This window comes from Chiroxiphia lanceolata, chromosome 8, assembly GCF_009829145.1.
Source record: "Chiroxiphia lanceolata isolate bChiLan1 chromosome 8, bChiLan1.pri, whole genome shotgun sequence".
Classification (NCBI taxonomy): domain Eukaryota; kingdom Metazoa; phylum Chordata; class Aves; order Passeriformes; family Pipridae; genus Chiroxiphia; species Chiroxiphia lanceolata.
This window is the reverse complement of record NC_045644.1, coordinates 18,040,152-18,064,527: the sequence shown is the minus strand read 5'-3', so window position 1 is coordinate 18,064,527 and position 24,376 is coordinate 18,040,152. Positions and strand designations below refer to the sequence as shown.

Genomic DNA, 24,376 nt, shown 5'->3' with positions numbered 1-24,376 from the left:
AGGGGACCAAAGCTGCCAAGCAAAGCTGCCAGACATGGTAGTTATAGCTGAGGATGTGGAGAGAGGAGGGAGGGAAAGAGCAAAACCAGATTTCCAAAACATTGTACAAGGCAGTTTGGGAACTGGTTTTATACACTGGGCAAGCTAAGTCGAGCATGTTTCCGTAAGTTTCTTCCAGAGTACGGGTTGTGGCACCCTGTGCCCCATCACGGGCATCTCCACTCTCTACAGTGCTCTTGCACCATCACCATTTTTCGGAGACAAACATGAGGTGTCTGTGCTGGTCCCCCACAGCCTTACAAGGGCAGCCACTCAGCACAGGTGCTGCACTGTGGCCTTGGTCACAGAAGAATGGCCACAATGGTTGTGCCACAGCAAAAATGACTTGAGCAAAGTGTGAGGAGGAAGAGATTAAGGCAAAGACTGCCACCACCATGAAACCCTAACACTGAAATAAAATCCTCTCAAATCAACCCATAAATCACGGGAAGCAGCCTGTAAATGTGAATCCTGGCTGGCAGCCAAACTGCAAATGGCAAGCCTCTGAGCCAGAGAAGTGGCTTAATGTGCAGTGGAGACCATTGCTATTATGTGTCCTGGAACAGCCTGTGCTGGTGCATAGGTTTTGTAATGTTGGTTACAGTCTATTAAACCCCTCTAAGATCAGAAGTTCTCAGTCCTCTTCTGACTGCATAGCTCATTCCTAAAAACCTTACCAAAACACTCAAATGGCTTATAGCTTCATTGAGGGTATCATCTCCCCACTTGAACAGAGGCAGAATGAGAAAAGATTCTTCTACCAAGGAAAATCAAGTTCATGTGAGGTTGCTTTGTAGGAGCACTAGATGAAGAAATCCTAAATGGAAAGAAGGAGTGATTAAATGAGTGTTGGTAGAAGTCGTCTGCAGATACCTGTCCAGCTCAGTCCATGCTACCCTCCTGGGCACTGGAGTGAGAGGAAGACCTAGTGCATGGAGAAACAGTGGGTGAAGACCTTATGTTACCCCAGGCTAGGGGTTTCCCAACATGGGGGACAAGGACCTTCAGAGGCCCACTCAGAGGACAGGGGTTTGGCAATAGCTAAAGGAACACGGGAAGGAGATGGAAAGTTTAAATTGTTAATGTATTAATCTGCGTTTTCCAAACAGATTCTGTCTCTCCATCACCACCACCACCGGCACCCATAAATTTACATTTATTTAAACCCCCGAGGTGTGTTGCTTTCCAGAAAGGAAACATTGCTGTCAAGGGCACTTGGACAAAGTCATTTACTTTCTGAATGAGAGCTTAGTGAAGTTTAATAAGAGCCCCAGAGTAACAGCCCAGCATGCTGCAATGCTCATGTTGGCTAAGGGGACCCCCATCACCGGAGGAGGCAGCAGCTTACTGCCTTGAGCAGTGCTGGGTGCTGCTGAAGTGTGGGTGCTGACAGCTCAGGGTTGCACTGTGGTGTTTTCTGCTTTTCATCAAGCCTAAGCTCATGGCTCTAAGTGATTCTGAAACATTCTTATGTCTTCCTTTCATCTGTTTGCTCTTCAGGTAGTTTTCTAGTTTTCATGTTTGCAAAGAGACACCTTAAATTCAATGCATCAATGTTAAAAAAAAAGGAACATGGCAGCAAGGAAAAAAAGCACCCAGACTGTTTGCACAACCTCAGGGCTCTTAAGCTGGTTTGGTGATTTCTGGAGGCAGAGGGTGTCCCTGGAACCTGTGGCAATGTGCTGGGGTGCACTGGCTGGGTTTTTCCTCACTCTTCATGTGATCTTCCCTGCTGGCTGCCTCTGTTTTCCACTTTGTGTTGCTCTTAAAAAGGAAGTTTTGACACACCAGTGAGTCACCAGTTGTGGAAAATGGGTAGTTCCTTCAAACACTGGAGATGGTGCAGGAGGACAAGAGGAAATGTAAACACCCAAAGACAGTGCCAGTGCTGCAAAGCAAAGACACGTTTTGGGTTTGCACCATTCAGCATTGCCCTCGGGATGCTTTGGAAGCCCTTCTCCAGTGGGCTTTTCCATTTTTCACATGAAAAATGCGCACTGCCCTTGGCAGCATTGCCTACTGGAAAATCCCTTCTACCCACGATCTTGTGAGTGTTCAGAAAAGCACTATCAGCAGGAATTATAGACTCATTTCATAAGTTGAAGCATTTGACTGCCCTGAGAGAATCCCAGCCTGAAATACAGACTCAGATTCTGTGGAAGAGAAGCTGTCACTGTGCCCTTGGACCAAGTCATCTCTACCCCTGGGACAAGTCAGTACAACACATACTGTCCAGGTTCAGCATTGTGGTGTCAGGCAGGTGAGAAGGGATCACAGGGGACAGGTTCAGCAGGTAGCTGCCTCCCCACAGGGCTGTCTGTGCATGAGCTGAGTGTGATTCACCCAGCCCCTTGCCTGCACCACTGCCAGCTTCACAGCAAGTGCAGTGAGGGGCCGGGGCTTCAGTGACTCACCAGACAGTGGCTGCAGCACAAGGTGAGCTCACTGACCTGTGAACCTGCAGCCCAGTGGCACCAGACATTCGTGCTGGGACTGTACTGTGCTCACATACCCCTCCCACTGGGACTACCATGACCAGATGCTGTTGCCCACACCAGTTCTTCCCCTGAGCAGCAGCATGTGGGGATCGATGGTGACCTCCAGTGAGATGTACCCTGTTCAAGCACGTAGGAGTGTGGGGCTGGGGTCCAGAGCAGGCCAGTTCTTTCTTGTCTTGTCCTTCTGACACACGTAGGGCTGCCCCTATCCTGAGGCAATGTGTCCTGCAGAGACAAGCCAAAGACCCCCAAGCTGTCTACCAAATCAAAGGCGAAGAGGTCAGAGTACCTGTTCAGCCCATTCTGCATGTTAGGACACTTGCGAGACCCTGATGCTGCTCAAATGGCTCTGATAGCTACAACACAAAACCACATTTCCCTGGGGTTCCCAAGCAAAGAAATACAAATCTCCCTTGCTATGGTTGGCCAGAGTCTGTAGGACCTCTGTGAATAAATTTGATCTCCTTGTTCCTGTGGTTGCACATCAGCGCAGACACTTCCCAAGCCATACTAGTCTGGAGCCTGGAAGAACCTGAAGTGAGCAGCAGCCATGGTAGGGGACTGAGCTGCAGGGGGCAGTGGGGCTGGGGTGCCTCTTGTTGCTTGCCAGAAACGTGCTGCTCTCTTACCAAGAACAAATACTGTCATCCTCACAAATGGTTAACCTGCCGGGAGTTGCACAGCACTAATGACTTCACATTCATTTAATCAGCTTGGGCTTCCAGAGCCTCCTCCTCAGGAGCAGGGAAGGCCATGCACCCATGCACCCGGGGTACAAATGCTCCCAAAGCCGCACCCCTGCCTTACCAATCATTAATCACCCGGGCCAGCAAGGAGCAAGCGGCAAGAAAGCAGGAAAAGGCCAGGTCTCCACAGCCCCCACGGGAGCAACAGGAAGCAGTGCTGACCAGTTCCCTGTGGTGGCAGCTCACTCTCCGACCACCCTCCCCTGGGAGGCCCCGTGGAGGTGGCCAGTCCTGCAGGCACAGTCCTTTCCTTCAGGAAGGTCACTCGGTCCAGGGAGCGAGAGGCTCTGCCTGTTTCTGGGAGCTGCTGAGCTGCACATGAGGTGGGGGCTCTGAAGAGGAGTTTCTGCCTGGCTGTACCGCAGTCTTCATCTCTTCACCATGCAGCACAAGGTGTTTTGGAGTGCCCTGGAATACACCTGCCGATTGCTGGGCATCTCCACCGCAGCAGGTAAGAGGAAATTCTCTTTTTCTTTGTCACTAAAAGGCACTGAGTGGGTGTTGGGACCCCCAAGCTGCCTCCCTGCCTTTGGCCAGGTGCAGCCACTGCCCCATCATATGAAGGGGACAAGGAAACTTACTCACTTTTGCTTTGGGACCAAGGGAGGGAGCATGCTGAGTGCCTGGCCAGGCTCTTTCCAAACACTGCGGGAGGCACAGTGAGACATCAGAAAGGAAGAGCCAGCGCTCAATATGTCAGAGGGCAAGATAAAGCACATATAGAAAAGAAAACTAAACCATATTCTTCTAAAGCAGACATGGGCACAGTCAAGATGTGAATGAGACTGAAAAGCAAAATACTCATGGCTGTGAAAGACTACCAGGCTGCTCTGTGACATGTGAAGATGAAGGAAGAGCTCCCTGTGCTTTGCACAGTGAAATGTCCCGTGCCAGTCAGGATGGAGAGGTTCCATCCTAGTCATCACAGCACAGTTACTGCAAAAGCACTGCTCTACCTCTCTAGTAACCTGTTGGGGAGCAGGCTCAGAGCAGTTCAGGTTATAGCTGCAGTACAAACATCATAAATTCACGCACCTGGCTAGTTGCATCCTCTCACCCACTGTCAGGGGCTGCTTTGGACCAGGGTGTTCTGCGTTTGGTGACACATCCAAGCACTTGGTTTCAGGTGACATGCAGGTGTTTTGAGCCAGGGGTCAGACACAGCATCCCAGAAGGGCTGAACAACCCTCTAACATGGATGATTCTAGATGGGATTAGGGAAGAAACTAAAGCAGAGGGCTCAAGGGATGAGTCCGGCACTGATTCACTGTTGCTGACTCACTGTTATGGGACAGGACAGACAACACTTTCTGCCTCAGTTTCCCCATCAGTAAAGCAGAGATCAAGGTGCCTGATTTGTCTAAAGGCTGGAGGTGTGACGCAGAGGTTCCTGGTGAGAAGTGACTTGAGGTGGTGCCTGTGGTTCCTGTTTCAGACCCCCAGGGATTTCATAATCAGACACTGTAGAAGAAGTCACAGCAGGCCCTCCTACCTTTGCATTTCCTTTATCAACTGTGGACAGCCATAAAAGACACACTTTACTCTTGTCATGGGCAAAGTAAAAAGCACACAGGTCAGCTGAAGAGCGCACAGGTCTCCGAGGACACACAAAGCCCAGCTGGGACAATGAAGGCCCTGGAATGTGCTTCAAACAACTAATACTGATAACAAGCAGTGATTTGAGTCTCTGAGTTTACACAAACTCCCAGTAGATAAGTGCACATCATGATGAGACTGCAACAGTGGGAGTTGGGACACAGCTTTAATCAGCAAATGCAAATCTCTTCATTTCTCCCTCCCCATCCCCCTTGGGCTCCTATAAGCCCCATGCTGATCATATTCTCACTTAAAGCTCCCAGGAAACTCATAGAGACCTTCCTGGGATAAAATGTGAGTTTGTTGCCATGAGAAAACTAAAGCTAGAACAACAAAATTGAAAGTAATTTACGATGTGGAAGTGCGTTAGTGGAATATAATCTCTCTCTCCTTATTTTCTTTTCATCATTTTGCATCATCTGCATCTCTTTCTTTAGTTTTTCTTTAAATGAACAGTGCAGTTGTCTCTCTGCTGAGCATCACAGAGCATAGGACAGCTGTATGACCAATCTGTGCTTTTCCATACCTTTGGTGCATTCCCAGTATCACCTGACTTTCCAAAAATGCCATTGAAGGATGTGCCTGTGTTTTATTCCTCTGTGTGTCTCAATGGAGTAAGAAATCAGCTTGATGCAGTATTCAGTGCCTGATGAAGTGTGTGAGGGTCTTGCATGGAATGGAAACCACACTGAAGAGACTCCCATGGGTTTTGTTTGAAAAAAAACTATGAAAGAAAGAGTGCATCAGCCTCACTAATTGATTCTGAGAAGGCCTGGCCAGCTCGATATGCTGCTAGTAAATACAGGTTATGCACATAATATAAACCTCCCTTTCCCCCAGGATCTTGGAGTGTAACAGCTGTCTGCAATGGTGTAGCTACAGGGTTTCTTCTGTATGAGAAAATGGCTAACTTGTCTTATGGCAAGTTAGCAAAATCAAATAGCCCTGCAATTTGCTACAATATTGAGGTATCTCTCTAGTTCAGTGATTTTAGGCCTTGTAATATTTACATCTAGGAAAGAGTTCCTACTTACTTCTTAATTCTCATGCTTTCAACCATTTAATTCCTAATCATGTGCCTTTAGCCACATGGTTTGGACAAAATCCAAATCAAGGCAGCGACTAGTCCAAATAAACACCTCGGAAACAGCCCTTTTCTTCCTGCAGATTCTTCATCCAAACAGCTTTGTGGATAAAGCAGAAGCCGTGCAAAATGAGGAAACCTCCCCATCCAGAGCAGAGGCTCGAGCGTAACAGCCAAGCTGTTGAATTCTGCATTCATCCACAGGGAATAAATGAATAAATGAATGAACTCCACATTTGTAGGGAAGATTACAGAGAACAGTTCTCAGTCACAAGATAGTAGCGGACAATACTTTGCGTGTAGGATTACACAGCTCATGCAGCTTCACAGCCCTCTGATGAGACTAATTTCTCTGTGCTCTGCTCAGGGCTGGAAAGGCAGTGGAGGAGGGTGGCACATGGGCCCCATGTGTTCCCTTGGCTGACAGGGGCTAGCAGCTGCAGGTGACACAAGGAAAATACAGAGGCTCTTTGTTCAGCCCCGGTGGGAGAGCTGACCCTTGGTGTTGACCCACCCTGCAGTCTTGATGGACAGTGATGTGCATCCTTGTTTGGGAGCCTGGTATCCTTCTCCAGATGGGACAAACCACAGCTCAGAGAAATGGATCCAACCTGCATCTCAAAACTTAGGCAGTGGGCATTGAGCAGGATCAGTGGTGAACTTCCTGAGCACCAGTGAATGGGTGGGGACTGCTCAGTGAGGTGTGGAGACATCAAGTGCAGACACAAGTGTAGTGGTTGTCCAGAGTGATGCTCTGGCCATAAAATCTGGGCTCCATTCATCTCTGTGCCGCTGGCACTGGTGCACTGTGACTGCAGCTGGTGTAAGTCACTATGTTTCTGCTCCATTTTAGAAATAGTCTTGAAGGAAACTGAAGGATGTTGAAGGAAATGTTCCATCCCCTGAAGCTATTGGCCAATCCATCGAAGACTTCAGCCTTATTAATACTCTTAATCCCCCTTAAACTGACTCCCTGGTGTGCTGCACTGGCTGGGGCACTGAGAGAATGTTCATTCCCTGTTTTTAATCTGCCTGCTCCTATTATATGTTTTTCTGTTTGGCTAGCAAAGGATCTTGATGCTATGGCTACAGCCCTTTGTGAAGGCAGCTGGCACAGTTCCTGTGTCCTGCTGCTGCCCTACAGCCCTGTGTTGGATGAAGCAGGCCTGGGCAAGCAGAAAGGGCAGGGGAGTGAGGCTGGCAGGCACTGGGGGGACCTGGGCAGAGATGGATGGGGCAGTGGGCAGTGGGCCCTGTGGCAACAGTGATGTGGTGGTGTGGTAAAGGGTGAAAGGGTCACAGGTCACTGCTCACTTGCCCCATCAGTCCAAGGCCAGCTGGTATCCCCAGAGCACCTTTCCCCACCCCACGCAGTGGCAAGGCTGCCATAATAGTGGTGCTACTGGGATGGGTTTCAGGGCTGTGTGTCAAGGCCAGCATTGAGCTCTGACTCCCATGGGCTGGTGTGTCAGCATGAATCACTGATGCTGCCAGTCCTAACGTGCTGCACTGCATGGGAGAAACAGCCTTGCTTAGCCTCTGGGGAATGAGGGCATTGATCCTGGGAGCTGGTAGGGCACCAAGGAATCGGGAACTAACCTTGCAGTCAACATCTTTCCTATCTTCTCTTTCTAGTGCTGATCGGTGTGGGCGTAGAAACTCTGCAGAGAGGACAGTTCAAAAGCCTGGCTTTCTATCTGCTGTGAGTATTTTTGCCCTTGAATTCAGAGCTGGCAGAGAGCGACACGGTCAACCCCTCCACCATATATGGCACCAGACCAGACTGCAACAACAGCAGGGAACAGTGTCCAAGGCTTTGGGGATTTCAGGTCTCCATATTGAGGTTTCAGAAAAATAAGCTATTTCTGGTAGAGAAAGACATGCTACTGCAGATTCAGGCAGGCCAGAGGTGACACTGGCTGCACGTTGACTGCGTGGGGACAGGAGGGCTGTGAGCTCTCCTCCACAAACTAGCTGAGCAGAGGGTGTTTGGACCTCAGCACACAGACTGTTGTGAACTGGATAGTAAATTCTGGCTCTCTGTGCCCCTTCTTCCACCTAGACAGCACACTTAAGCCCAGCCCTGTCCCCCTGACAGCTCCACCTTTCAGTTTTTCAGGGGTTGCAGTTACTGTCTGTGAAGGCTTCTTCTTTATCAGTTTGTTCCTGGAGATGTGTTTCACGTGAGTAGACCCTGTCCACTCTTCTCTAGCCTTGGTGGGACCTCCTAAGGCAACTTGCCTCTTACAGGCAACACCAGACCTGAGGGAGCTGCAAGTACCAGACCAAAGGTCCTTTCCCTAATGCCATGGCAAGTGTACTCAGGTAGGGGTGAGGTAAGTGGGGCCGTGTCCAGCACCATTTACACCTGTGTTTTAAACCACACTTGTGCCTTAATTTGCTGAACATCAGCACAACAAACTCTGCTCTCCAGCATCCACTTAACACAGTATGTAGGGACAAGTACGGGGATTGAGGAAAGAGCCAGATCGCCAGGATGAGCTTCAGCTCCCTTCCAGAGACAGTGCAGAAGTTAAAATTAAAATGTACAAAATCCTTATGTACTTGTCAGAGGCTGAGCACTGCCACTGTCTTCTAGCATAAACTCAAAAGCCCTCATATCTTAGAGGCAACACCTTACTCCAGCTACTCAGAGGCAACAACTTACTCCAGATAATACACACTTAATTAGTGACCAAGTGGGCAAACACATTGAGAGATTGCCTGAGATGCTGGCCTCTGGCAGATGCAGCCCCAGACTCTTGGCTTGGCTTGGCTTACCTTCCCTGACCAACACACCAGTCTCCTGGAAAACCAGCGTGAGGATCTGCACATCTGGGTGGGTGACAGTTAGGTCCAAATTCTTGCCATGTGCTTGGTGCCTCATCCCACAAGGACCTCTCTTTCTCTCCCCAGTCACAAGCCTGAATCCCTGGCACAGGCCTGCTGGAAGCGAGCTAGACGCCCAGGGAGCTTCCAGAAATTCCTGGGGTACACGCTGCTCTCAGTGGCTTGCTTCCTGCATCCCATCCTCGTCTGGCATGTCACCATTCCTGGTGAGAAGCTTGAGTGGGGAGCAGTGAAGACAGACGAGGAGCATGGTCTGTCAAGAGCCAGTGAGGGTGGGGGTGTGTGGGATGCTGGACCAGTGGCAGATGGTAGTGAGCTAGCCAGACCAAGCACTGCTTGGTGAGCTCTTCCCACCTGCCACAGCCCTCAGCCAACATGGCCTTCTCCCCAGGGTCCATGCTGGTGCTCACTGCCCTGGCCTACTTCCTGCTGAGCAAGAGGAGGAAGAGCCCAGGACACAAAGAGATGCATCCCCAGGCGGGCCAGTACGTGGACCCTTCAGCCACCATGGCAGCCCCAACCATCGTTGGTGACACTGAGCAGATCTACACCTTCCACGGGGCCCAGAGGGAGCAGCACCACTCACTTCTGGGCCACATGAAGAGCATCCTGAAGGGCAGCAAGGACAGGAGCTCAGCCCCAGTAACTCCTGCCCAACCAGCAGCCATGTCAGTCCCTCGCAAGCAAGTGCACTTCCAGGAGAAGGTGGTGCAGATCATCCCCTCTGTCAGCGAGAGCTTGGAGGACATGGAGAGTGAGGCTGAAGAGACCACATCAGACACAACACCCATCCTCACACCACCAGATGCCCCCATCATCGTCGCTCCACTCAGCTCCACAGGGCTCTTTTGAGCCCTCAGCAGGAATGAGGACATGACAGACCTGCTACCCCTGGCACTGGCATTGCTCCCTGATGCTCCAGCAGCCAAAGGGCTCCAAGAAGTGGCTCTTCTTGCCCTCCCTGCGTCCAGGGTGGCAGCTGTGCCACTCCCCTTTTCAAGGGGCTGCCCACCCTACATGGTCCCACATGTTGTGGCAGGGCCAGGGGACAGGCGGTGGTTCAGCCAGGGTAGTGCAAGGACAGAGAGGTTTCTGCTCCCATGGCCTCTCACATGGGTCACCCCTCTGTTACAGCACTACAAATCACTGCAGCTGCTCCTGCCTAACATCACAGCCATGGCATGTGCCTCCCGTCTGGCAGCAGCAGGCAGGAAAAGCAGAGACTGACATGCCCCAGAGCAGCCTCTGCTGGGGCAGTTGTCTCCCTTTGGTCCTTTGTGCACATTGGACAGCTCGGGGCTGGGACACGTTTGGCACAGGGCACTGCAGCCTGCAGGTTCCCTCACAGCACCTGCACCAGCTGCAGCAGCCTGGGATATCCAAAATGTCATTTTGGAGGTGGGCTGAGACCAAGCACACCCCTGCTCAGTACCTCCCCTGAGACACACCCTGAGCCCAGCAGGGAAATTACCTCTGGCCTTGGGAGCACCTATGGGGCAGCAGGGAGCACCCTGGGGCTTTCTGGTGTCCCCTGCTTGGACAGACCTCTTGAATTAGGAGAGCTTTGGGATGATGTGTTAGCTCAGGTCCTGAGATTCAGCTCCACGCTGGCACGGCAGACTGTGTGCCCCTCCCAGTGTGTAATTATGGCCCCTAGAGGGCAAAGGCAATAATAAAATTACATCGCTGTCTCACCAGTTCCCTCCATGCCAGCTCTTCCCTGAACACTTCATCTCTGGCTTAATCCTAGCATAATTTCTGCCTCTTGAAGACCCTTCTCATATAATCAGGCATTTCCCTCCAGTTCAACTTATGTCTTTGGTTCTATCCCACCTGAGAACACGTGGGAAAGAACTCAAGTGGCTGGGTTTCCTTGAACATGGGACATTAAGCCACACTGTCACCCCTGTTGGGATGAAGAGTTGTAACTGTGCAGAGCCAAGACACACAGCATTGGGGTAAGACAACAGTAGAGAGAGAAGTTCCTTGAGACCTGCTAGACTATTTATAAGGTAGAAGCCAGTAAAGCTGGCTGTTTTTCTTGAAAATAGGTTATTTCTTCTCTTTAAAATCTCACCTCTCCAAGTGACAATCATCATGCTCATTCAGGAAAGCGGTGTAGGTCAAAGTGTAATCAGAAAACACTTGAGATAAGAAACCAGTGGTACTTTTTAATAAACTCTTTTAAACTGACTTCTAATTTAGGAGATGGATGAGGAAGAAGGTGAAAGATGATGACTCCCAATATTTGACTGCCTGTGTTTGATAATGAAACGCTGTCAATAAGAGAAGCTTATGAAGGGTTGCACATGCTTGTCATTCCTACAATCAAACATAGACAAAACCTTTTTGTTGCGTCACCAGCATTTAAAATGATAGCTGGTATCAATCTGCTCTAAACATGATGCATGGATTAGAGACCTCTTGTTTCTAACTGCAGAATTTAACCTTCCCCCCATAATTGTGTGTTGGAGAAGAATCACGTACACATCTGCGTTTAGGGTAGATTTGCACCTGGAACAATGTCTTCAGAAGATTGCACCTGGTTCCAGCCTAATGCTGCACAACTGATAGCAGCAAGCCCAGGATCCAACCACAGCTCCACCCTGACCTAGTGTGTTCTTCACATTAGGAAATAAAAAATAAAATTATTTTCCTCTGAAGTTGGTGACAAACAAGCACACCTGCACCCATGAAGGTCCTGACCCAGCCATGCTAACAGGGTACCAACCCTTGCCAACTGCCCAAAAAGGTTGTGCCTGGAGCTGGCTCCCCAGCTCAACTACACATCTGTTCTGCAATTAGAACCACTCTCATACACAGAGTCAGCTTTCTGCATCATTCAAGGTTCTTCTTTGAACATTGCATAATTAATTACACACAGAGAGATAAACTTTGTTGAAAAGGCACCGCTCCCAGTGTATCAGGCAATCTGCTGACAAGAAAGACCACAATTCTGCAGACTCCTCTCTAGCCCTCAGCAAAGGGCAGCCTGGATGAGAACTGCTGCTCTGAAGCAAATTTCATCCTTCAGCCCTTACTTGACCAAGCCCTTACTTGATCCACATGGGGCAGCAGGGCCAACTGGCAAGGGGAGAAGCAATGTGGTGAGAGCACCTGTGGCACCCTGAAGTGTGTGGGGGCACAAATTTCTTTGCTCTGTGAAATGCTTAGAATGAGTTTGTAGTTTTTAGAGTCTGAAGAATTAGGTTTCAGCTTTTAGGCTCACCTTTTAAAAGTCTGTTGTAGGTTTCCCTTCAGAAGCAAGACTGGGGAAAGCTACAAGGTGAGGTGTTTTTTCACCCTTCATGGAGATAGCATTCAACCTGGTCGCTTTTCTTGCCTGCTCCCTTGTGTCGGCCTGGCTCCTCTCCCGCCTCACAGCTAGTTGGCTCAGGAGATAAAGGCTAGGAAAAAAGCTGCTCATCTTTTCTGTGGTATTAAATTGACTGCTCAGTTAAGGTCCATGGCTAACTCACCCTGGAGTCAGCCAAGTGCCTGCATTAGTGCTATGGAAGTGGATATTCCTTCAGAGGCAGACAATTTGTGCCCCCAAAAGCACCAGAGGAATGTGATCCCACCACAGGAGCTGATCTGCTTCCTGGGTTGCCCCTGCCAAGAAGTCCATTTGTACCTCCTCTGCTCTGCTCCTCACCACCCATCCCACCCCTGGTGCCATATTCCAGCTCCATCAGCTTACAGACCTTGTTAGCCCAGAGGAAAAATAATTAGGAAAAAGAAAGCGGGTGGCTATCTTCTTGGTTAATGAGCCAAGTAAATTCAGGGAGGGCCAGTCACAAATGAAGGGGATGGGGAATAAAAGCACCTCTTTCAGAGGCAGAAAGCTGTTAGAGCAGCTCAACTGCTTAAAGAAACACAGCCTCAGGCTTTCTTTAAAATCACAGTGCAGGGAAATGTTCAGCCTCAGGGGGTGTCAGATGACTTTGCAGAGGCCTCAGAGATTATTCACTCAAGTGTACACTTCTCTGTTGGCCCCTCTCCCTAAATCTAGCTGAGAGGGTTATCCCAGATGGTATTGAAGGCACCAGAGATGCTGTGGAGGGCTGTGAGGGGTCTGTATGAGAAAAACTCTCATATACGCAGGGTAATTGCAGGAAAAGAAAAAGAGGAAGCACTTGATGCTATTAACTGTGCAGTGCAGTAGTATCTGAATTTGAGCTGCTTGAACTGTAAGTCCACACAGCACTACATGAACTCTGCTATATAATTTTTGCCTGCATTGCAAAAATTCATTACTCAGCCAGTCCACTGAGATTAATTTACCGAGTTAGAGTGCATAAAGCTGTAAACTCCTGTGGATTCACATACTGAAAGGAAACAAGATGAATTATCCAAATGAAATACATGTGTAAGGTAAAACTCTGTGAGGTAATCCCGGCAGAAATGGTTTCCTTCGAAGTTTCCATGAAAGATATCCCTGCATGAGGAAAAATTTTCCTGCTTTGCACGTACGTGTGTAGTGGAAACACTCTTCGATGCTACTTGACTGCTCCCATCACAACTTTGTGAACTGCTATGTTGCAAACAATTACTCCATTTTAAGTTTTATATGAAAGCAAAACCAGATTTCAGTGCAAGCTTTAGTTACAATTCTTCTCTGCCTCCACTGCACACTAGTATGAGTACCTGTTGCAGAGCCCCAGAGACAGCCCCACACGACTTGTCCTGCCACAGTGCTCCCACCTCACACCAGGTACCTAGATGGTCACCCTCCAAACTCCCTAGCTCCCCACTGGGACTCTGGTCCCCAGGTTCTCTGAGCACTGCTCCATGTTTGAAACATGGAAATGAATGTTTTACCCAAACAACAGCAGTGTTAGGAAAATAAGGTACATTTGGAGAGAAAAGTGTTCAGTTTCTGCAGTGTCAGTACTCAAAATCAGCAGTGTCCTGCTTGTATCTGTGACTGCAACACCCATGGCAGCAAACACCAGTGTCAGCATCGGTGGTGTGGGTGGCTCCTAGTTCAGTATTGAGTCATATCCACATGCAGGAGAGGACCTGTCTCCACTTGATTCCAAATGCTTCATGTTGACATACCTGCAACCCCACCACTCATCATCACTGCACCTTCTATCCCATTCAGGAGATTCTACCAAGTGCTGGGCCAGAAATGTAGGTTCTGTTTTGTCTGGCCTCCTGCATTTTGTGCTGTGCAGGAAGTTACAGGAAGCAGAAACCAGATCCCAAACCTGCCTGGGATTGCTTGGAGCTGTCAGCTCCCTTATCTTCTTGGCATAATGCAAAATCGGGAATGTGACTTCCAGCCACCATATCTCATCTGACATACCACTAGTGAAATGACTGCATAGGTTATATCTGAATGAATGATTAAGGCACCTTTTGGATTCTAATTCTAGGCAATTATTCACTCAGCGTGTGACTAAATTGAATCTCGTTTTGAGGCTCTTGGCAAAACACCAGGAACCAACCCAGGTCTTTGGATCACAGACTGAAGAGGGAATCCATATTTCAGAGAGAAAAGAAAGTAAATAAAAATAGGAAAAAAAGGGAAGGGTAATGTTTACTGGCAGCTCCTCCTCATCGCATCCCAGACTTCCTACAGCCCAGGAAGAAGTCGTGAACAACATCTTAACATTAATCCCCATTACATTCCCATCTCTTCCTTCTGCCCAGACACTCCTTCACTCCAAACCTTTCCACTCCAGAGCACTATTTAAAAAGAAGCATCGTCTTGATCGAGTCACACTAAACAAAATTACATGTACTGTGACACAATTACACAGTTCCTTTCTGCCCCTCCCTCTCCAAAACTGCCCTGTAGGAGTGGTTGGATTTGGTACTCCCTGCATTTCTCCCTTTCAAGGTGGGGAGGCTTACTCTGCTTTCTTTATTACTTCTTTCCCTGTTGTGCCTATTGAGGAGACAGTCTCCAGGATGGGAACAAGCCTGCTTCCCTGCCAACTTATGTCCCCATACCATGTGCTCAGAAGGACTAAGGCTGCCAATGAATGTGCAGGTGTATTCTCTCCACTGGATTCTCTCCATGCTCCCAGATTTAGTGGGTGAAGTCAGATGGGCCATTTAACCTGAAGCTCTTTTCTGGGATACATTTGCAGCCACATGGCAAGGAAGCTTGATCTGAGAGGTTCTTGGGGGATAGGATTTGAGAATGAAATTACACCTTTTAGCCACACATTCCCCTCAAAAACCCAGGCCCGGGCATGAAAGTGAACCTCATCTTATTCCTCTCAAATTAATTATTATTCTATCCTAGCATCTGTTTCTCATGTAAGCACATGCAAGCACAAAAGAAATCATCAGCTGCATAAATGGAAATCCAAGTGTCTTCCCCAGCATGTTCCACACTGAGAGTGCACATTGTGACAGTGTAAAAAATATAACAATCTTACTGTCAACATCTCTCGTGGAAGTGCCCTAAGAAGGAAATTGCAAACAAGTTCCTGCTGACTGCTTTGGAAATGGAGAAGGCTGTGCTTTTGTCATTACTTTTCCTGGCTCTTATCCAGTACTAAAATATTGCATTTATGCTATAATTATTTTATCATTGTTACTCATTGTTTCAAGTTTCTTCCCTTCCAACTACTAGTCACAGGCACAAACATTTCCTTATTTAAACTGATTCCTTCTAAGTCAAAATTACATGCCTTTCTTTTCCACTTACATAGCACTTTTCAACCATGGAAAAGCTGGCACAAAATGGCAAAGTATTTTTTGCTTTGTGTCCTGAAGCTACAACTAAGAATGCCCCAAACCATTAATTGTAGCATTACCCTTTCCTGAAAGAGTGCCATATGTATGAATTACTCCATCAATACTGTGTATCTAGACAGGGCACCATGACAGATCATGAAATACAAGGCAAAAATACCATATGGAATTTATACTGCCATGAAATTCTGTTGCAGCTACTGTGCTGGTTCTGCCCTGAAACAGTGTCCTGTGTGCCATTCTGGATAGACTCTCTCTTTTCTTGTTACCTGCTTATAGCTGTAAATGACAGCACAGAGATACCCAGAGCTCAGCTCCAGTTGCCTGCCCACCTGAGCATCTTCTGTGGCTCCCACTCTTGTGTGGCTCACACCTGTGAGATGCTCATACAGCCACTCAGGACTGCATGGAACTGCTGTGCAAAAGCTAACCTTTGTTACTCGATACTTTTATTGAAAAAGTAATTATTTGAGTTATTGCCCCACAAACAGCTAAATCAGTAAAACAATTTAAAAAAAAATGTAAGAAAAATCAAGTTGAGCAATGTGTTAAATCTTTTTTATAGGACTGTAACTCCTGTGTTGCTGGCATTCAGATCAGCCATTCAAATGGTAGTGTTTTCTTGCTAAAAAAGATTGTACATCTCAGGCAAGCACTGTGAAAATTACAAGTTGAATGGCATGCAATCAAAGCTAGGCTCAAGTACAAAATCAAGTATTTTTAATCAAGTAGAGTTTTCACTTAACAGTAACTAGAAATTACAAGTTGAATCATATTTCTGAACACATTCCATGGATTTTTAATGCTTTAGCTACTAAGATGAAAGATAATTTTTATAGCATTTTGCTTTTGCTGTATCCTTTTAAGAAAGAGTCTGACATCTTTGGAAACTTTCTTGTGAAGCTGAGTAGGTGTGTATATGGCTCAGTACCTGTGCAGGGTAGCTGCTAAGAAGAACTGAAGCCAAGTAGAATTTCTGGTTTACTATATTGTGGTTTATATCTCATTTGATCTATTTAATCACATTTAAAATCTGATTTATTCAAAATGGTCATGAGAAATTTTAACAGACCGCTGAGTTCACAAGTCTATAAATTTACTCTGCCTTGGGTAAATCATTCACAAATGGATGTGTACAAAAAGCAGGAGAGGTAAATGGAGATTTTTTTTTTCCTTCATCCTGAGCAGAAATATGGCAATTTATAGTTGAATTTGAAACTGAAATTGTCACATATGTTAGAAGTGGCTCTTTCCCCTTCAAAGACCGGAAGGCAGACTAAAAAAAGGTAAATATATAGCAAACATAAAGAAACGTGGATACATGATGATTAATCGCCCTGTATAACTTTTCCATCAGCTTTTTAATTTTGAGATGGTTTGAAAACCTTGTGCAATACTCTGCTGCTTGCAGCATCGCTGTGTGGTTTCGTGGCAAGAGCAGCAGGACAATGTGCATCACTTCTCAGTGCAGATGGAGATGACTGCATGGGACTCTGAGACATGGTGCATCAGGCTGTGTATGGGAGTGGCCTGTCCTTACAGTGCCACTGCTGCAGCTAACCAGCATTTCCTCAGCTCATACAGGAGGTACCACACCTCTTCATGCTATGATTGTATTTAACAAACCAGGTTCACCCTAAATGACCACCCCTATCTATTACTAATAAACAAGACAAATGTGCATTGCATAATAAGACCCTGCTATTTCATTCTGTGTCACTGCAGTAAATCCACATTGCTTTGATGGGAAATATCAAGATGATTGTCTCCAATTAGGTATAGCGACAGTATTTCTGACTGTGATTTCCCAGACAGAAATGCATGTGTGCATGCTGGGTGAAAACCCTCTGGGATTCACATGCTAACAGAGCCAACCTCTGCAGCACAGCTACACACACATTCAGTGTGTATCACAGATCTCTTCAAGCCAAATGGTCTGTTGCATGTAAGGAAATATACCATGGCTAGAAAAGTAATAATGTTGTAAAGCAGCCTCACCACTAGAGTTAATACCAAACCAAATATATCAGAAACAGGAAAAAAAAAAGTGACACAACTGAACCAAAACCCTCTAACCTGCACAACATCAAAAACTGAATAAAAAACTATGATATTACCTACAAAATATTCTTAAGTCTAAGGATAATATCAAAGCCTATATGATCATGATAGTAATTTTCAAGCTTGTCATAGCTATGAAGAGCCATAATTTAAATCATAATGGTGTTATAAATTAATGAATTTACTAAGATTTTATTGAAAGGTTGGTTGTAATTTTCATTAAAATTACTACTCCTGGAGTCATGTGAGGATATACTGAGTTTCTGTTGAAAGAGTCATACCTCAGTCATACAGAAAAAGGTTGAAAACCGGGAACACCTGCTGATCCTGGAGAGTTTATTTGTGTCTTTAAATGCACAGAACTGACTAGTCTGCATCACCTGTTAAAGAGAAAATATTTAGAATTCCTCTCATAAACAACCTCCTGCTTTCACCCTTTCTTCCCTATAATGTTCAGCTACAAATAGCATAAATTTTGCAGACAATAGATGTTCATGGGTTTAACCAACTTGTGCCCATCAGTTGTTACAGATGGACAATTTCTTCTACAGCTGAAAATCTGGCTGTGCTTTGCATAAACCGAGTGAAGATTACCTGCAAATCCAGTCTTCATTGTTTACTAATAGCTTTGTAAATAAAGCAATCTTTAACAGATAAGGATAAAACATAAGGTAAACACTTCACAGACTCCAGACATGATCCAGCAAGAAACTGGTTCAGCCAAAATTACTACATACAAAGCCAAAGACAAATCCCAGAGGCAGGCAGGATGCCCAAGTGCATCTGAAATGGCACTAAACCCCATGTTTGGTTGCTTCTTATTGTTGGATCCAGGGACTGATTACTGGTGTGTTAAGTAGCCCCTTTTGCTACACTCCTTTCTTTGTTGAGTATTAGGAAGCAATGTCTAAAGACTGAAATAAAAAGAAAAAGCAGACAGATTAGTGCCTGAAATTCTGTGATTCTGCAAAAAAAAAAAATTTCCCCAAAATTCTCTCTGAAATGAATTGCCATCTAAGGGAAAAAAATAGCCATTGTGAGTAGTGGATTGTATGTGCACACCCTGTGTGCTTATACACCTTGTGTTTATGATTTCACCTGCTGGTAGTTGACAGCTGGTGTACGATGCAGAGGAGTCAGTTTGCCGTAAGCAATTCCCTAGCTCTGGCTTTGATTTAAATTTCTAGTAAATAAACTCCAAGGCTGTAATTCTCTGCAGTCCCAAGTGAAAATTACAGGCTAGTGGTCACAGAAGCCATCTCAGAGCTGACTGGCCCCTGATACTGCTCCCCCTCCCTGGCGCCACTGGCAACAAGCAGTGCGGAGAAGGCATCGCACGTGGGAAAGCCCTCGCACATGGGGAAGGCATCGTGTGGGAGATCTGCTGAGCCAGGCAATCCTGCAGTGGGAAAGGGAAGGCTGTCTCCTTCCACAGATAATCCCAATGTCCCTTGCTAAGACATACAGTGTGAAAAGGACATTGTATGGTGACACGGTTCACTTCTGTGCCATCCGGAACAGCCTCCGGGGTGTTGAACATGCCAGGTGAGAATTCACACTACACAAAATGCTAATGTATCTTTCTCTGTACATTCCAAACCCCTCAGAGACTGGGAACTCCCATCCATTTTTAGGTGGATCCTGTCTTCTCTGAACAGGTCTGTTGAAAGAATCTTAGATGATGCAGGACATATACTGCTTCAGGCCTGCTTGCACAATCCTGCCTGCGTGCCGGACGGCAGGGACCTGTGTTCTCCAGCAGCAGATGTGTGTCCTTGAGCAGCAGATATCAGAAAGCTGCATAGAGGAAAACAAGGAAGGAGGTTGTTATCCAGAGTGTGAGAAACCAGAAGATGGGGGGGCCTGGAAATGTGCCTTGGCTAGTAGAGCCAATAAAGTTATAGATATAGTGTGTGAAAGTAAATGTAACCAATAGAAAGTTAGAATAGAGCGTGTGAACCCTGTAGGACCCTTGATAATGTATGTATTTTTGGAATAAAGTTAGAGCATTGACTGTACCTCTATGGGGATGTGTCTCTGACTCTCGAGCTCGTTTTTGCATCTTCTCGTTTTACAGGTGTTATTTCAGTTCCTCCCTTGTTGAAATTGAACCATGCACAGCCATGCAGAAAGCAACCTCACTGACTTCAGGGTGCTTCCTAGGCTGGTGCCTCCCATGGAAACAAATGCTTTCCTATGAAATTAAAAAAGCAGGTACCCAGTATGCACATCACATACAAGTTTTGCATGGCTCATTGCCCATCAGGCTGTGTTAGTAACATCAGAGGGTCCATAATATTGGAATGACTCATTTATTAAAAATACTGGTACACATCTTTATAATTTGAAAATTATACTAGTCTAAAAAAAATATTTTTTTTGCAATGACAAAATCCCTTTTCAAAACATGAAGACAAGAGCAATCCAGCAGCAGTGTAGAAGCATACAGTGATTTTATTCAAAGGCTTAAGGAAGGATGGTTTAGCTGCCTTCCTGAGGGATTATGTGGTCTGTGTGTTGTTCTTCTGCATGTTTCCTGGTTTTCACTCGTAGCAGCATAGTCCTCCACAAAATAACTAAAGATTCATGTGTTGCATGACAAAAAGTTGACCAAGAGAAAGATTACAGGTGTCCTGACCAGTGAAGACTGTAGCATGATTAGGAAATTAGAAGAGGAAGAAGAAGAGCAAGAGAGATACCCCAGTCATTGGAAATATTTAACTGGAGCTTGCAATCAACTGTAAGGTACAAACAGACAGGAAACCAATGTTGCTTCACCTAGTGCTCAGGGAACAATTTATTAAGCACAGAAGAATTCTGGTAGGATTGAATGAAGATTCTGACAGCATTGCTAACTCCAAGAATCTACCTGCCTGTTAAAATTTTATTTCATTTTTTTTTCAGATATTTTCTTTTTTTTTTTTTTAAGTCAAAGAAATCACTTCTTTATTTCCAGTAGTCTATTCTCACAAGTCTCTGTCAGTGCAATTTAATAAGGACATTTCTGTCTTTATGATTTATACGAATAAAATCTGACATCCCTTAGGGCGCAAAAGGAAGGATTTCAGCCACAATTTTCATTTACTTATTTGAATATTCATTCAGGTTAGCAAGACTGCAGCTTGAACTGAAATATCCCTTAGAAGCTGTTCAGACAAGTAGCAGGGACAGTTCATGCACAAAATCCTCCTAATTGAAGGTGCCATCTGGAAAACAGGAAAGAAACAAAAGCCCTGGAAGAAGATTGAATAATACCGATGAGTGCCCAATGTCCTAGTCATTAGACCTGGACATCAGTTATTCCAAGATGTCAGGATGACCTGAATGAGATAACAGGAATATAACAAGTGCAGAGTGATTTGGCTGAGCAGTGGTGTAGGGTGCCAGGGAGTGCAACAGCAGGGAGGTGTCAGCCCAGCTTTGCAGCTGAGGGGCAGGGTGCAGTGCAAGGGGTACAGCTCCTAAAAATGATACTGCCAGAGCCAGGTCTTAGCTGGTACCCCATATGCTGCTCTGTAGGGATGCTCAGACCAGAATCAGCCAGAGGATCACTGCACCACAACTTGTTGGACAGTGAAGATGTGACCAAGTTTCCTGTTGGCTTTCAAAAGGAAAAACAAATTACCAGCTGTTCAGACCTGTTTGTCCTCTAATATTGGAGCCTCTCTGCTGCAGATTGACAGTCCCACTAGCAGAGAGCATGGATCCATGAGGCATCCCTGATGAGGGACAGTGTCCTCTTACACAGACCTTGGGAACTCACTACTTTTCAGATTGTCACTATTACCTGCTCCAGGGGAGCAAAACAGCCATGACACCCCTCTGCAAAGATATCTTCCTGCCTCAAGACACTTCACAAAATGCTTCTAAAGGTCATCCTGATCATAAAAAACACATGGATTTCCTTTGTGACAGTCAGAATTATGCCCTTGTCTGATATTACTTGTCTTAATTAAAGAATATTCTCTTGCTTCATGAAAACTTGGAATGTCTAGTGCAACATCCAGTGGAGCAGAGCTTGAAAGTGGTCCATAAGTTTCATTTGTCCTTTGTGCAATGTTGTGGAATTGTGTGTTGGCACTAACATTTTAGAAGTAAACTTCCTACACGTAGCAAAAGAATGAAATATTTTGTTGACATAAGTAAAATAGAACATGTAGATTCTTCATTTGGTTTTGAAAAGAATCACTTTGGGGTCAGCAGACAAATTTTGTCTTTATAAGGGAAAGCTTCTATTAAAAACACAGACTATATTAGATAAGCAACTGTGCTATTTAAAGTGCATTTCTATATCTAAGGTTAAAATATTTTTATCATGTTCTATTTTCCTTACAAAAGGTCAAAACAATATTGTAAGTCTTAAGTGCGAAGTAATCATCTTAATTTTATAATTACTTTTTTTTTTTTTTTTTTTTTTTTTTTGTAGTAGACAATGGGGGGAAATTAATGTTGACACCCAGAATAGAACAGCAGTTTGTATTGGTAATTGTATCTTCACTTTTTAAAGAAAAAGTATTGGATCTATGAGTTAGCAATACCTTTGCTGTTTCAAACAAAATTCCTACTGTGTGTAAAGGTACAAGTGAAAAAATAAGGGCTTTACAATTTGGAAAAAGCACATCTGTGATTATCTAACCTGTTGACATAGCAAAAGTTAGTGGGATATTGTTTTCTATGCATGAAAATATTCAACAAACCACGATGGGGACGATTAGTAGTGGAATTCATATTTGAAGAGAATTTTCCAGCAGAAAGAAGGCATGGAAAAGATGCTCATGGGAAGAGAACAGGTGGTCCCAGCTTCCAGCCACCTTGATGCTCAGCTCTGACCTAATCTCATTGCCCACTCCAGGCTGCTGCCAACTCAATCCTCGCTTAGCCCAGTTACAGGTATGCAAAGATCCCAGTTTGAGTGGAGAACAGAGGTTTTGTGATCCTGTTTCTAACCCCCTCCAGCAACCTCCTTCTGTCTCAGAGCAAACCTGTTACTTTAATTCTTAGCTCTAAGAAAAACCCAAGTCACTCTGCCCAGAGTCCCTCTGACCCATCCTTAAAAATAGCTGGGTAGGTCCTGCTGATGCCAACACAAAACTGACCATAACACATTGCATGACCCAGCCCCACTCTCATTCATTAGTCCAAGCCTGCCAATGCTTTATGGCCCATGCTCACCAGGGCACTCACTAGCACTGACTGGTGCACGCTGAGTGTTAAGTCCTGTACAGTGCTCATACTGGTTCCAGTTCTTCTCCCAGAGGATTTGAATTCACACACACACACACCCCAAGACTTTCATTTAGCAACAACTGCAAGAGAAATAAAGCATACTTAATTTTCATCTTTCCACACGTGTAGGCAGATTTGTGAGTTCCTTTTTTCTCTAATTACAATAGATACCTATGGGGGTGATGAGGTATTACTCTATACATTACTACAAAATCAATAGAGGGATAAAAATTACACCTGCAGATTGTGGGGTAAAACAATTTGAACAGTTATGCAAAGCTTATAAATTGCAACACAGACTTCATCCACCCTCAGAGGTGAAGAAATCCTGGCTTCCATACATTACAAAAACTTCGGCATCAGCCAAAAAGTATTGTAGAAATAATTGCTGTTTTCACAAATTGTATTTTCCTTGTATAAGTTAAAAGAGAGGCTGATGCTGAGCTTTTCATTTGCAAGTTGCCCCTTCTATAGGTGACTGGTGCTTGGGCAGGAGGCCAACACTACCTGGGACATTCCCAGACAAGGAGCTGGGAGAGTGAGCAGAAGAGGCAGGCATGCAGCCCTCTCTGTCCTTCATGAGCCCTTCCTTTTGGCACTTCTTACTATACCTATACACCCAAGATTCATAATTGTCTAAGTGCCAGCTCAGTGCTACCTCACTCATCGCTTATGAATATTGTGCCACTCAACCTCATTGCTGGAAATCCGCAGGCCAGCCCATGCCGTTGACCTTGATGATGAGCACCAGGAATATTTTTGCAGCCTGACAATGCTGAGGAGAATCTTCCACCCTATTCTCCCTAGTGCTCAGCACCTGTTCTCACTAGTGCTTTATGCTTTTTCACTCCGGTCTCTCTTTGTGTGGACTCCACTGGGAGGAATTCCTTCACTGTTTGGACCTGTAGGGTCCATTGCTGCATAGGGAAGGTCTGCCTTCACCCCCCAAAATACACCTGCCCTGGGAGCCAACAGTGGTCCAGCCAAGGCAACAGTGTGGGGCAGGTGGCTGAGGGCAGTTGTTGCATTATTGATTGTATTATCCCAGGGATACTGTGGAGAGCACACTGTTAGACCCTGTTCTTAGTTCTCAGTGCTTTACTCACTCTCAATAAACAACTGCTTGCACCATTATGGCATGAAATGTTTTTAAAGCCATATGAGTGCTTGAGGGGTTCTTTCTGTTTTTTGCTGCTTTATGTTCCCTTGGAGACTCCTGGATGGCAGCTTTCACAAAAACAAGTCTGTCTCTGAATAAAGCATACCTCCCCTTAAAGGCCCTCCTTAACATACTCAAAATAGCCAAATGTTTCTGATAAGTACGTACACTAGCTGGATGAAGAAGCCAAAAGGACATATTTGATCCATGATGAACTGCTATATTCAGCTGTATACAAATATCTTTCATTCCTAAGTCACTTCCAGAGCCAGGTCTAATTCCCAAAATAGGAGGGAATGGGGAGAGCAAAGAGTTTACAGAAAAGATCAAAATGCTAGCAATTATATGCTGGGCATTGATGGGGCTTTCATCCATAAGGAGCACTGAAGGAGTTGACTTTCAT

The 24,376-nt window shown here is 45.7% G+C and overlaps 1 protein-coding gene across 5 annotated transcripts in view; it reads left to right on the top strand.

The window, feature by feature from the left end:
* The first annotated feature begins 3,287 nt into the window (after positions 1-3,287).
* The window catches only part of LOC116790420 (lipase member M-like), a 33,466-nt gene continuing 12,377 nt past the window's right edge, over positions 3,288-24,376 (top strand). The window contains exons 1-5 of one of the 5 annotated variants that reach the window (XM_032695340.1): positions 3,288-3,734; positions 7,599-7,665; positions 8,075-8,146; positions 8,880-9,019; positions 9,205-10,507. In XM_032695340.1, the coding sequence (XP_032551231.1) occupies positions 3,665-3,734; positions 7,599-7,665; positions 8,075-8,146; positions 8,880-9,019; positions 9,205-9,665 (810 nt within the window). In that variant the 5' untranslated portion in view covers positions 3,288-3,664 and the 3' untranslated portion in view covers positions 9,666-10,507. The other 4 variants (XM_032695342.1, XM_032695341.1, XM_032695343.1 and 1 more) reach the window with 4 other exon arrangements.